This window comes from Microtus ochrogaster, chromosome 15, assembly GCF_000317375.1.
Source record: "Microtus ochrogaster isolate Prairie Vole_2 chromosome 15, MicOch1.0, whole genome shotgun sequence".
NCBI lineage: Eukaryota > Metazoa > Chordata > Mammalia > Rodentia > Cricetidae > Microtus > Microtus ochrogaster.
Window position 1 is genome coordinate 20,731,051 of NC_022017.1, and position 13,962 is coordinate 20,745,012.

At 36.6% G+C, this 13,962-nt stretch overlaps 1 protein-coding gene across 1 annotated transcript in view; it reads left to right on the top strand.

Annotated features, from left to right (window-relative positions):
• The window catches only part of Cpne8 (copine 8), a 188,430-nt gene that overhangs the window by 52,607 nt on the left and 121,861 nt on the right, over nt 1-13,962 (top strand). The window contains exon 5 of the mRNA XM_005354325.3: nt 737-776. Coding sequence (XP_005354382.1) covers nt 737-776 — 40 coding nt within the window. The remainder of the gene's footprint in view (nt 1-736; nt 777-13,962) is intronic.

Here is a 13,962-nt window from a genome sequence, read left to right on the forward strand (position 1 = left end):
GAATCTTAAAAGGTGGCCTTGATTTTTGGTAAGAAGTTATCCATGAACGTGAAAGGGTTTGGTGTAGACAAGAACTAGTGTCAGGGCAATATTATCTTATTAAAGGGCCTGGAACACTGAGGTTATTCTGGCCATGTCCATAACCTCTAGTCCATGGAGTCATTCTGGATTCTCTCTAGGAGAACACCCATGTCCAGTAGTGACTGGTTAAAACCAAAGCTTATCATATTTCCATGTAAATTCCTGTTTACAAAATTCATTTCTGTTTATATAAAACACAGTTTCACTAAGTCTTGTGATGGGGAAAAGTAGATTCTCTTGCTCCAGTGAGTTTTCACCCTTTAACAGTAGCATCTAAGCTGTCAGATAAGAAATATAATGTGTATAACATGCATAGCCTGTTAATAAGACCTACTTACATTTGATATCCAGAGAAGAATCCTCCATTTTAAAGAGATTTTGAAGTCACTTGAGAAATACTGAAATACCACTGATTCAAAGAAAAGATAAATTTGTAACTTCCCAACAATGGGCTTTATAGACTTTTGGTTATGTAGGATTCAAGTGACCCAAAAGTCTCAATTATATCATTGGATTATTTTGAAATTAAAAATGTGTTACTTTTAAGGTCCCATTGGTTTGGTTCAAATTAATTTTTATGTTTGTGTGTTCTAGGAAACATTATTTTAGCTGTATTTTGTAGAAATAATTTGAATTTTACACTTTAATTTTTCAGATATGATGTTGATTCAAAGAGTCCCAATTTATCCAAACATGTAAGTTCATATTTTTATTATTATATATGTTTTATGGTTATTTGTTACTATATTTACGCTCATTTGATAATTTAAAAATTATATGCCCAGACTGTTGGTGTGATAAGATTTTCATAAAAAGTAATATTTTTAAGGAATGCTGGAAAACTATTTAGAAGGAACTTTTTGAAAGAAAGTACCTTCAATAGATACAATGGGTCAGTGTTTCTATTCCGTCTATTTAAGAAGTGGGTCTATTGTATATCAGGTTGGGCACACTGCAACAGTGAACCAGGTTGTCCTTGTTGACTCCACTTCGGAGACATTGGGAAGTACATGGGTTCCAGGCAGAGCCATGCCCCGCTCCCCTAGTTGTTCACCAGAATTTCCTTTCATGCTGCTTTCTTAAGAGTGTGAGGCATTCTCATCCTCGGGTCAAGATGTGCCCGTTTCCCCAGTGTCCATTCTCCAGACCGAAACTGAGAAGATGAGAGTGAGGTGCTTGGGCAAATACTAATGTATCTGCTTATTTTTGACATGAAAGACTAAAATTAGATTAAACCATGGAGTAAGGTCCATTGGCTGTGTTTCTGCTGCTGTGGTAGATAAAATGCCTTGACAAACAGCGAGGTAGAGTAGAAAGGGGCTTGTTTTGATTTACAGTTCTCTAGGGAACTGCAAGAGCTGGCAGCAGGAGCCTGAAGCAGGCTGAGCAGCCAGGAAGTGAGTGATTGATCACACTACACCCACACACCTGGTGAGAGGGACAGGGGTAGATACCAAACTGTGAAATGCTAATGGCTGTTAGGGTACAGCAAACCTATGAAAAGAGGTCAGTGGGGCTCCAAGTAAAATCTGAATCCACTCCTGTAGGATTAGCAGCCCATAGTGGGAGGGCAGCTAGATGCATTCTCTGTGAGTGCTGTAAATAAGAGTAGTTGGGCATATGATATTCACTGTAGCATAGAGAGAGGGGTGTGTGATTCAAAGGAGAGAGACAGTTAGGAGCTAATCACAATCTAGGAGATGGATTTGGATAATTAAAACATCACTTTCTTTAGTTCACAAAAGGAGGTATAAAATTTAATTGTGTAATAAAGAACAGAGTGAAATCATGTGAAGAAATATGAAAAGAACCATCTAAGTGGTGACTTTTCTATAAGTTAAAAAAGTTCTGTAATATGCTGTTTCCTTCCCATCATTGTTGTGGCCATGCTATGAGCTTTTTATGATGGGTGTGTAACATTGTGATGGGGCATTGAGGTTGTGCTGCTTTTTATACTGAGTTCATAGTGTTGTGCCTTTGCATTGAGAATGTGCTGTTCTCTATTATAGGCTCATAGCATTGTGCCTGGGCATTGTGAATGTTTTCAGTCTATGATAGGCTCACCGCATCATGACTGGACATTGTGAATGTGTTGCTTTCTTTGATGAGTTCATAGCATTGTGACTGGGCATCGAGAATGTATGTGTTTGCATAGCTTGCTATTGTAAATTTTCTAAATATTCTTGAAAGAACCAACAAAAGAATCATAGCTTCTAGGCATGATTGTTTTATTAGAAAGAAGGCATAGAATCTACTCATTCACATGGACCATGATCATCCCAAAGATGTGAGGCAAAGCTTGGCTTTCTGGTCAGATGCTGGGAACTGGAGAGTGGGTGGGGACAGCGCTATTTTCTCTCTTCTTCCCTGTCCCTCTGAAAAGACATGATCATTTTATTCTTTACCTTTTCTAAGCTTTCATTCTCCAATGACCATATGTCTGTGTTTGCCCATTATCATATTATAGGAAAGAGTCCTCCCATCCTTTTGTTGGGGATAGATTGAGTTACCATTTACCTGGGAAATAATTTCTGCATTTCTTGATTGTTAGTTTGTTTTAATACACACTACTCTTCAGAGAAGTATGTAATACCTGAGCAGTTAGAGACATGACCATGGAGATGAATGTTTGGAGGATTTGTATGAAGGCGCTAAAATGTAGTCCTGATCATGCTAGACACCTTGCATTCAAAGAAGAAAATATATGGGGTATATGTATCTCGGACATGACTGAATATATCTTCCTTCAATAAACAGGGATATTAGATATTATGATATAATATAAAATATATGCCTTCTGAAGTGTGTGATTGAATATATTTTTTCAAATGTTTATTTTGAAGAAAAAATGTTTTTCTACCTCCTTACAAAATGATTTCATGCTCCTCTCATCCCAAAATGCTTTGTGGGATTGAAAAGATGACTTGGCACTTAGGCATGTATACTACTCTTGCAAAGGGACTTATTTCTGTTCCCAGCACTCACATTGGGTGACTCACAGCCCATTGTAACTCCAGCTCCTTGGGGTCAAGGTCCTTTGCTCTCTGTGGCGCATGCACTCACATACGCATACCTCCACATAGATACATACATGCATACATACATATAGACAGACAGATATGTCATTAAAGTGATATTTTTCTAAAATTTTCATTTTAATTTGATACTTCTTTACTCACATAGATCATCTTCTACCCTCTGTTTCTCATCGTTCATCTTTACTGGCCATCCTGGATTCCATTCTGATTTCTTTCTTTACTTTGCACTTTACAACTAACTTGATTCTAGTTTTTAATTCTAAAACTACTCGGATGTGATCAAGATAGTGATCACTTCCCAGTTGTCGTCATTTGCATCCTTATTCTTCTGTGCAGGACTCACCCTTATCCACAAGAAAATACTTATTTCCCCTAAACTGCATGGGAAGGGAACCTTCCCCTCTAGACTCATCAAAATCTAAAGTTTCTCTTCTGCCTCCCAGGTCTTGATATCAATGTCTTTTGTTTCTTGTTTCTTAATTATTATCTCAGCTCACTGTGTAAAAGTTTCTTCAGGATAGCACTCACATTTCTATGACTTATGAGATTTTGGAGTGTCTGATTTTGAACTCACAAAAACCCCCAATATTCAATTGCTTGTTAAATATTTTCCAGTAGATATTCTCCTTAAATCTAAAATTAAATGCCTATAGTTCATTATCTTTCTGGTGATGTCTCTATTCTCTGTGAATCTAATTCCTTCTCAGTTCTCTTACAGTTTTAATGTACTGTTGAAATCTTTCCAACTAATACACATTTGGCAAATGTTCAGTTTTGGTCATGCCAAAGAAATTCTTTCTGTCTTATTGCCTTTCTTGGTGGTTCTCTTTACCTTTCTTCTTAAATACTGTAGAGTCTCTTATATTCCACGCAGTTCATATTATCTAAATAATCTTCATTACTATATAATATATTCAAAATATATTCTGGAGCCAGCAGATAGTTCAGTAAGTAAAGGTGCTTGCTGTTAGCCTGATACCTTGAGTTTGCTGCCTAGCACTCACATCTTTAAGAAAAGAATCAACTCCCACAGAGTTTCCTCGTATCTCCACCCATGACCTCCACATATGCACACTCAAGCACATACACATGTTTGCACATCACACAAAAACAAATGCAAATGCATGTGCATGCGTGTGCACACACACAGAATAAGTCCATTTAAAAATTTAAAACTGTATATTCAGTAGACAGCACAAATGAGTCAATAAATGCCTGAGCTGCTGAGTGGGTAAGGCATGTCCAAAGCAGAAAGATAAGTGGGTTTGAATTATTATAAGAATTGCTAAGATGATTGCTTTGGGTTTCTTAGAAATTAATAATAACAAAAACTCTTTCTTATTTGAAAGCTTTGAAGTACAGATTTTAGGTAAAAAGCACATAGGGCCTCCAACCCCAAGCATTTTATGACACACCTTGAAGATAAGAGGAGTCAATCAGCAAGCTAGGTCTATCCCCCAGAGAGATGATCCCTTAATAGCAGAGTTGTCTACCTGCCAGCTATGCAGAGTGAAATACAAATCAGAGTTTTTAGAAAGCACATCTAAGTGCACAATCCCCATGTGGAGTGGACTCACTTATTTGTTTTTGCAAAAAAGTTTTGGTAACAAATCATTTCTTGGAAACAGATTTTAAAAACTTTTGTTTTTAAATTTTAATTATTGATAATTTTCAAAGAACCTCCTTTTTAGGATGATTTTGTCTGGCATCTGATAGTTAAGGATCCTGGGTTATATATCTGTTATAGCAGAATGTGGTTGCAAATACCTTTAATTCTAGCCCTCAGGAAGTAGAAGTGGGTAGATCTATCTGACCTTAAGGCCAGATTGTTCTACATAGCAAGTTCCAGATAGCCAGGGACACACAGTGAGATGCTAACCAACCAATAAACAAACAAATAAAAAGTCATAATAATATCAGGGAAATAGAGATAGAAAGTAGACCTGTTGCTTTGATTTGGAATATTATTATAAGAAACTCCAACAGAATTTTAATAAATCTATCTGGCAGTTGGAAAGCTTCCAGAGGGGAAATAAATGGTTCTATGTGAAGGGTGATGAAATCCAGGTCTCATTTTATCATGTGATTGATTCTCATTATGGTTCTCTGGATTAATACTTTGCTAAAGTATTTTCTTTCACAGATGTTAGGTAGTGAGAATAAAATATAACATTCTCTAAGGCACTTGTGAGCCCAGTCATCTTAATATTGTTTGTAGAACTACATTCCATACTTTCATTTGCATAATTTAATTCAATCATCTCAGAAATTCACAGAAGGGTTAAGAATAAGCTCATAGTTGGTGTGTGTAGCACAAATAATAAAAATCCAGAGGAAGATATTGAGGTTCAACCTGAAGATCAGAAAAGCAAAGCAGGCAGCTATTGGCTCTTACATTTTCCTCAGACCAAAAATGGGTGATCCTACCTCCATGAATCCTCAGATTGAGACTGAGAGAGATCTGTCTACTCCCATTTTATTTTTCTCTCTAGTGCTCGAATTAAAGGCATACACCATCACTGCCCAGTCTCTAAGGCTAACTAGTGTGGCGCCTTTCACTGATTTTCAGGCAAGCATTGTTTATTAAAACATGAACAATATACTACTATATTTCCCCTTTTTGTCCAAAATAAAATGGTATAACTAATATAAGAAAAATTAAATACAATAAGTACAATCACTATTTATAATATATCTAGGCAATAAGTACATCAACAATGTCTAGTCCATTTGTTTGCCAAATTCAGAGAAAACACTCCATTATCTATCCTTTGAGTTCAATGTCTTGTACATAATTTACTTTCTTCATAACTTGTTTTCTGTGTCTGGTAGATAAGGAAACTATAGCTATCTAGTCTTCAACTCACTCAGAGACTGGCTGGACAGTTGGTTGGTATTTCTGGACAGTCACCCAAAGTTCTTGTGCAATATTGGGGCATCCATCTTCAGCCTAAAGGTTTATCACATCTGACAGACTTTTCTGTAAAGCAGGATATTCTGAAGGCTTGTCCCACCTTGTCTTGACAATGTTTGCCAATCACTCTCTTTTGTGTTCTGATTATCTAATTAGAGCAAAATACTCTCAGCAGCCGAGGCAGAGGCATTTTCTCACCCACTGCTTTACTTTTGCCACAAAGAAAGCGAATTCCATGTGAAGTTTCTTTTAACATGGGACAGAGATTTTGGATTTCACTTTAATAAGCATGTGTGGGTTTAGAGAATGAAAGATCCACACTCCAACTTCAAAATTAGTTTTGATTTTTAATTAAACTGGACCTACAAAAAAAAAGACTATTTATATGTCTGTAGAGAGCAGCAAAAAACAAACATTTGGGAAGATTTATGATATTTTATCATGTTGTAAATGTGATAACCAATAGGCCAATTACTCTTTTTCTTGAGATAGTTTTTCTGGATAATTTGTCCTTTTCCTTAGGATATCTTATTTGTCCAATGGTCGTCAGATTCCTTAACTGGATGCCTTTATTCTCCTGAAAATGCAGAAGCAAAACCCTTCCTTGACCCTAATTTTGGGGAATTCTCTTTTGGCAAGTTATATCTGATAAAATGAAAAGCATTTGTTAGTTTTATAAGTTAGTTTAGATTAAACATCATGCTGTTTAATGAACTATCATCTCTTCTAATTAAGAGGTGTCTCTTATTCAGATCAAATATTTTTATTTTTTTGTAGTATCTATAGCTTTTCTTCTTCTTTGGAAACAAAAGCCATTGCTTAACTCATATAATTTTAGTTGTTTACCATTTTAAAGGTAGGGCTATTGGTGACTTTGAAAGATCAGCAGTTGTTGTGCCCTGTTCTTGTACAACGCAAATGGTCAGTGACTATATTTTATATTTTGTAGTATTTTTTTCCAGAAACATATGTTAATTTATGGTTTGTTTCTAAGACTGAGGGAATGTTAGTCCATTGTTGTAACAAATCACATCCCTGCTAATTCATTGCTATTTCAGCCACATACAGTTTAATATCCCTCTCTGTCCTTCTGGTCCTATACATTTGACTCATCTCACATTTCATTTTATCTGAGGTAAAGTTCTGATCACTAAAAACTGAACATTTACATTGTGAGGAGGCCAATTTGGATGCCAACATTCTGATGAAGTTATTGTTACATCTGCACCTGTGTCTACAAACCTTCAATGACAATGTCATTTATTCATAATTTTAATTTGATCTTTATTTCTTTTATAGAAGTTTGCCACAATACTTGCTTTATGGTTTCTCTTGAAGTTTTTGCTCTCTCTTCTCTGTCTGTTCTATTATGCAGAGGAGTATGATTTCTCACAATAGGTATTAGGTTCTTTAATTGCTTTGGGAAGGAGTTTCCTCTATGATGGCAGGATATGACTTGACTGAACCAGGATTCGCATAGGGGCCTACAAGAGGCCCCTCACAGAGTTTCCTGACAACAAGGATTACCTTGAATATTGCTCATTGACCTATATTCACTAGTCCAATGCCTGCCTTTGCCACACTTTCTGCATAATCCATAAGGGAGAGGCATTCTGAATGGATTATTCTTAGAAAAAAACATTGTTTCTATGAATGCCCTTTCTACAATTCCTTTTAAGGTGACATTGTTTGCCACACTTATAATACTTGACATTTTATTTTTTCCTCAGCCCTCTGGAAACCACCTCTCTTACCCATGCATCAACATGGTCATGAGGTTTGATATTAATTGTATCTCAAATGCATTCCTCCAAAAGTGATGGCCTTGCCTTTAATGGCCTAATTGTCCTTTTACATGGAGAATTGGTGTTTTCAAAAGCCATATATTCAATTATTATTTGTCTAGCTTCTGAATTGGTGTCGTTTTATTTACTGATAAAGTCAATTTTTGTAATAAATCTGTAAAGGCTTCCTTTTGGTCCTGTATAACTTTAGTAAATGACTCAATTTTCTTTCCCATTTCTCCAATTCTGTCTCAAACATTCAAAGCTGTTGTGTGGCATAAATCCAGCATGTGGTTATCATATACAAATTGTCTTTCTACCATAGCATAATTTCCTTCTCGAGGATTTTGATCTTGGTAGATATCCAAACCTCTAGCTTTACTGCATTTATTTTTCAATAATCTTAGCCTCTTCTCTGAACCAGGTACTCCATTGTAATAGTGGACCAGGCTCTAAAAGAGCTTTAATCAACTTTATCTAGTCATTAGGGATAATTCTACTACAAACTGACCATGAATTTAACATTTGCTTCACAAAAGCTAAATGCATGCCATATGAGACTATTGCTTCCTTGAATCTCCTTAAATCTAACACTGGTACAGGAGTCCATTCAGCTCTTACTCTATCATTTGGGAATTCCTGTATGGTTACTGGGTATATTAAGGTTGGTTGTTTGAAAACCCTAGGCTGTTCTTCTCTACACATATAATGCAATGTTTAAATTGATTCTCTATTAAATTTCTGTGTCTGAATTTAAATATCTCTGCGATATGTTTTATTTATTTTTTCTAAGGCCTGTATTTAGCACTCAGATTAATCAATTTTTTAGATATACATCAGAAATGATAAAGCTGATAATGTTTACAATTGACATTACATAAATCCCATCTAAATTAGAGATCCTCTCATTTAATCATTTCATTTTCAAACTGCCCAGCATATTATCATACAGCAATCCAAACCCCATTGTTTTGTTGTTTTCCATTTTTAAGCATGTGAAAAAACTCTCTCTTTAAACTAATTCCCACCTTTAAGAGTTCCCCATTGCTTTACCAAATCTGCTGCCAATGTTGACAAGGATGTGAGGCTGATTGCTGCTGTGTAGAACAGTAGAAGCATGACTGGATTTCAAGCCAGCTATCTAGTTTGGTAGCAACCCAAGAAGGGAGCTTGGGGAGAGCCCACCAGGACAGAAAGAAGAAAAACCTAGTTGGTTGGGCAGTGACTCTGTGTAGCTCCAGTCTCTGCAGATGGCTGTAAAGCCACAGGTAAAGGCTTCTTCATCAATTTATACCCTAAATATTGTGTGCCAAATGTAGCATGAATAATAAAAATCTAGGGACAAATATGGGGGTTCAACCTTTAGATCCACTGGTTCTTACCTCTACCTCAAACTGAAAATGGGTGTTCCTGCCTCCATGAATCCGCAGATTGAGACTGAGAGAGACCTGTCTCCTCCCATTTTATATTTCTCTCTAGTACTGGTATTAAAGGCATGCACCACCACCGCCTGGCCTCTATGGCTAACTGTTGTGGCTGCTGGAATTAAAGGTGTGTTCAACCACTCTCTGGTTTGTATAGCTGACTAGTGTGGCTGTTTTGCCCTGATCTTCAGGCAAACTTTATTTATTAAAACACAAATGATACACCACTACAGGTGTGTCTAGGATTCCTGTTGGTGTTCCATACTATTTGGCATTAAAACTTCACAGTGAGTGGCAAAGCGTGGTCACAAGGCAAGCCACAATGATTTGGTCTCCTGCTGGACTTTAGAAGATGCCACTGAAATTCTTGTTTCAAATGTAGTGACAGTTCACTGGTTTCCTTTTGCTATCCATCATTGCAAGCATCTTTGGTCTTTATTGCATTCCCTAACTATTATGCATATAAACTCCTTCCTGCAAGTTAATTTTATTTTATAATTTTACTTGAAAATTAAATGCTTGGGCCATGAAATGTGCTTTCTCATAGGAGCAGGTTCACAAATGGAACCTGGTTCTTTTGTTAGTCTGTACTAAGACTATATACTTACTGAGAGGGGAGAGGAGCTGCTGAAAATTTTAGTAAGACAGTCTAGTTCAAAAACCATCAGCAATACAAAGTCGTTGAGGCAGGAAGGGTTGGAGTGCACTGCTGTGACCATCTCTAAAGGTTGATGAGAGCCTGAAGATTCCATGTGAAAGGGGCACATAAATACAGGATGCTGCAGTTTTATAGGCCATGCTTCTAAAGGTTTCGAGATTTGTTGTTGTATGCTGCTGGAGGGTGATGTGATTTGATTTATGCATTTTAATGATGTGTGCCTGCTGAAGTGAAGAATGAGGTCAGAGAAGCAAGATTGCAATAAAAGATAACAGTTATGAATCTGTTGTAATTTGACTGCATGAGTCACATTTGACAATTAAAGCCACTGAAGTGATAAAAGCCGTCCCATCTGGAATGTATTATGACTGTTTGATTACAGATGACTTCTCTGTCAGATGCAAAATGCGAGACATTTCATGGCTCTCTTGAGTTCTGGTGAGAGTACCTGGGTAGACAGTGAAATCAACTACAAAGTGACTGAGGCCAGGGATGAAGATTTAGGGACACTTGGGAAAGAGATTGTGAGTTGAGATGTTCCCCCTCCACCCCAGGAAACCTTCAAATGCAGACATTGGCTAGGTGATGTTCAAAGATTACAGGCAGGGGTCTGGAAAGCACCAATCAAAAGACTTAGGACTTTGAATACTTTAAAGAGAATATAAGTGGAGAAAATAAGGTGACAGGTTCTTGAGGGAACTGACGGCTTCAGAGATCCTGTTGGGAAAGCATAACCAGAATCATCATTTTCTAAGCCGGTTACTACATCCCACTGCTGGCTCCAGCCCAGGCAATGCTTTACCCTGCACTCAGGCTGGTGATGGGTCCACTTCCTTGTTTTTTCTCCTCTAACCCTCCCTTCCCCATCCCTGCTTCCTTTTCCTTGAGTAACCATATACACTGTTGTCCCATATACATTGTTGTCTTAGGAACAATGTTGCTCTTGGGGCTTTTCTGGCTCAAATAGTTACATGTTTTTTCTCCCTCACATCCATCGGTCACTATTTGAGGACTTTATCCAAGAGCACACAGTATTTGTATCTTTTCTGCCCCTTTAATTTCTTCTAGTCCCCCAACCTTTCATATCTTTAAAACGTGTTTATTAAATCATTTCTTTCTTTTCTCTTCCCTCCAACCCCTCCCATGTTCCTGTCTTTACTCCCTCTTAAATTCATAGCCTTTTTTTCAAACTACTATCGTTACACATAAACATGCATGTGTGTGTGCATATGAATGCACGCATATGCACATACATATATGGGAATGGATAGAGTCTGTTTAGCCTTGTATGTACACATGTATTTTTAGCACTTTACTTTTATCCTTAGTATTGGATAACCACTAAGACGGTTTGTTCTGAGGATGACTAACTCTCTTTCTCTCAGCCATTGAGAGATGCCTGTAGTTCTTCATCTACATGGGTAAGACATGGTCAGATTTCCCAAATTCAAGTTGGCATGTCATCCCATGTTGTTCCTTTTCAGGTTTGCTATTGTATAGGTAGCTGTACTACTGAGATTTCATAGATATAGCTTCACTGTCATATGTAGAAGACACACGATCACAGCAGGCTTCCTGTTCTTTTGGCTCTTGCAACCTTTCTCTCTCCTCTCCTACAGTGTTCCCTGAGCCTTAGGTGTAGGAGTTGTGGCGATCACAATTGGGGTGGGCACTCCATGGCCAGTCCTCTGCATTTTGATCAGTTGTAGCTTTTTCTAATGGTCTCAATCTGCTTGGGGTGAGAAGGAGACCTTCTTTGAGAATTGAGAGCAAATATACTGACTGCCCCTTTCCTAAACCAGTGTGACTCCCAACTTCATTTTAATTTCTTGCCTTATACCCACAGATGAAAGTAGCTCTCAGATACTTTATGTTAACTTTTAAGAGTCCTTGTCTAACTGTCCCCCCTGTTATCCTCTGATGTCTGGAGGATGACAAGCTTTGGGATCCATGTCAAATGATGATATCTAGCCTTATAAACATAAAGTATTTACAGTTGATATGTGGGTCAGGTTTCCTATCCCCAAGCTAGTAAAATCCAGAATCTGCCTTAGACTCTTGAATCATACAAAGAATTACTTCCTACCTGGTCTCAGCTGGATGACTGTTACATGATTACTCTTTAATTTGCATGAAATGGGATGGCTTATGTGGAAAATTGGCCTTAATCAGGACTTAGTATCAATAGAGGTACAACTGATAACATTACATAATTAATGTTATTACTTAGTAACACTAAAGTATTTCAGATGTAACACTTACTAGTATTGCATAGAGTTCTTATTTGCATGCCAGGTATTTGCATGTTGCATCTTAAACAGCTTTAAGAGCTAGTGTTCCACTGGAGATAATGTGTTTCCTGGAGGTGCTATGTTACACATGAAGCTTCTTCTATTTGTGAATTGTATTGTTTTTTTTAAATGTATATTATATGTGTGTGATCATTTTTAAAATAAATTGGCTTTAATCAGTGGATGCCAATTTGTTGAAACCTTGGTTTTCATTCAGTGGCTTAATTAATTATCTTAATTTGCAGTTTTAGAATGACAAAAATATGTTGAAAATCATCAGTAGTCCTAAAGGAAAATAGACGTAGTTGAAAAATTTTCCAAACGTCTCCTTACACGTTAGTTTAGAAGTTTTTATTAGTGCATTGTAAAGAAGATTAACTTCTGTGGTTCATTAATGTTTTTCTACTAAATGTAAAAACCCTGGGTTTGAAGGGAGGAAATGCTATTTTTCTCTATTGTTAAACTGTGACAAATTAAAAACAAAATAAAAAAATAAAAAAAATGTGACAAATTACTTCTACATAGATATTGACTCCTTTTGTTTAGTGTTGACTTTTCGGGTCTCCCAAATGATATGACTGTGCCAATAATCGTTTAAAAATTAAGAACCACTACTGAAATGATGTTATACTTTTTTTGGGGATTAAAAGTGGTTGCCATACTGAATGCAGTGTATGACATAACTAACACTTCATTCTTCATAATGATTGACGTGATTTCTAGAAGTTAAATAAATAGAAAGGAAGTCTGAAATATTAGTAAGTTATTCCAGCAATAGACGTTAGCAGGTAATGACAGTGATATGATCTTTATGGACAGGAGTTTGTGTTTTCTCAGTATTACCACATTATGTTAAAATACTAAGAATGCGAGGCATTTCTATCATTTGTTTTTAATCTCTTTTTGACTATTTGTGTAGATGCATTAAAAATTAGCTAAATGAGTTAAAAATGGATAAAAGCAGATCATGTGATGAAATCTAATGGTTAAGTCATGAACTTAACCTTGACTGCTCCCTTTTACTTTGTTGAATTAAAGTGAACCACGAACATAACAATTGAATGTCTTTTAACATAAATTTCCTACTAGTCATGGAAATTATGTATTCAGACAGGCATCAGCCATTGCTAAAGTAGGAAAACTATTTCAAAATTATCTTTAGTAGAACTGTTGAGAGAAAGAGATCATCCTGTGATATGTTTATAAAATTGATTATTATTAGGTTTGTGATATGTCAGTAGAGTGAAACTCAGAAACTTTGCTTTTAGGTAATAGTTCGAGGTTTGCTGTACCACTGTGTTCAAAATGTCCTTTCTTACATGTGTGTCTACATGTACACTGTGTAGGATAATTTGGTATGTAAGACATATCTGCATTACATCATAGCCCTTACTGTGACCTTCCATGTCTTCAGAATGGAGCTGGAGGTGAAGCTATTTAACTTAGATAGTTATAGTATTCCAGTGTTGAATTTTCATAGCAAGGAATACATTATGAGTGTATAATAATGTTTAATTCCAAGGGATAAGAGGGTTATGTTTCAGACAACTATTCTAAGTGCTTCTCAAATATTGTCTACAGATACTTTCTTCAATAATCCTCCCAGGAATCCATGAAGTCAGAATTATTATATCACTGTGTAGATTAGACTGCTGAGGTGTAGGGATACTGGTATGTGGTTGAGCTTGGGCATGGGTGCAGACAACCAAGACATTCATGACTGTATTCAATGGTAGTATGTTATCCACTATAGACTCGGGGTGTGTGTGTGT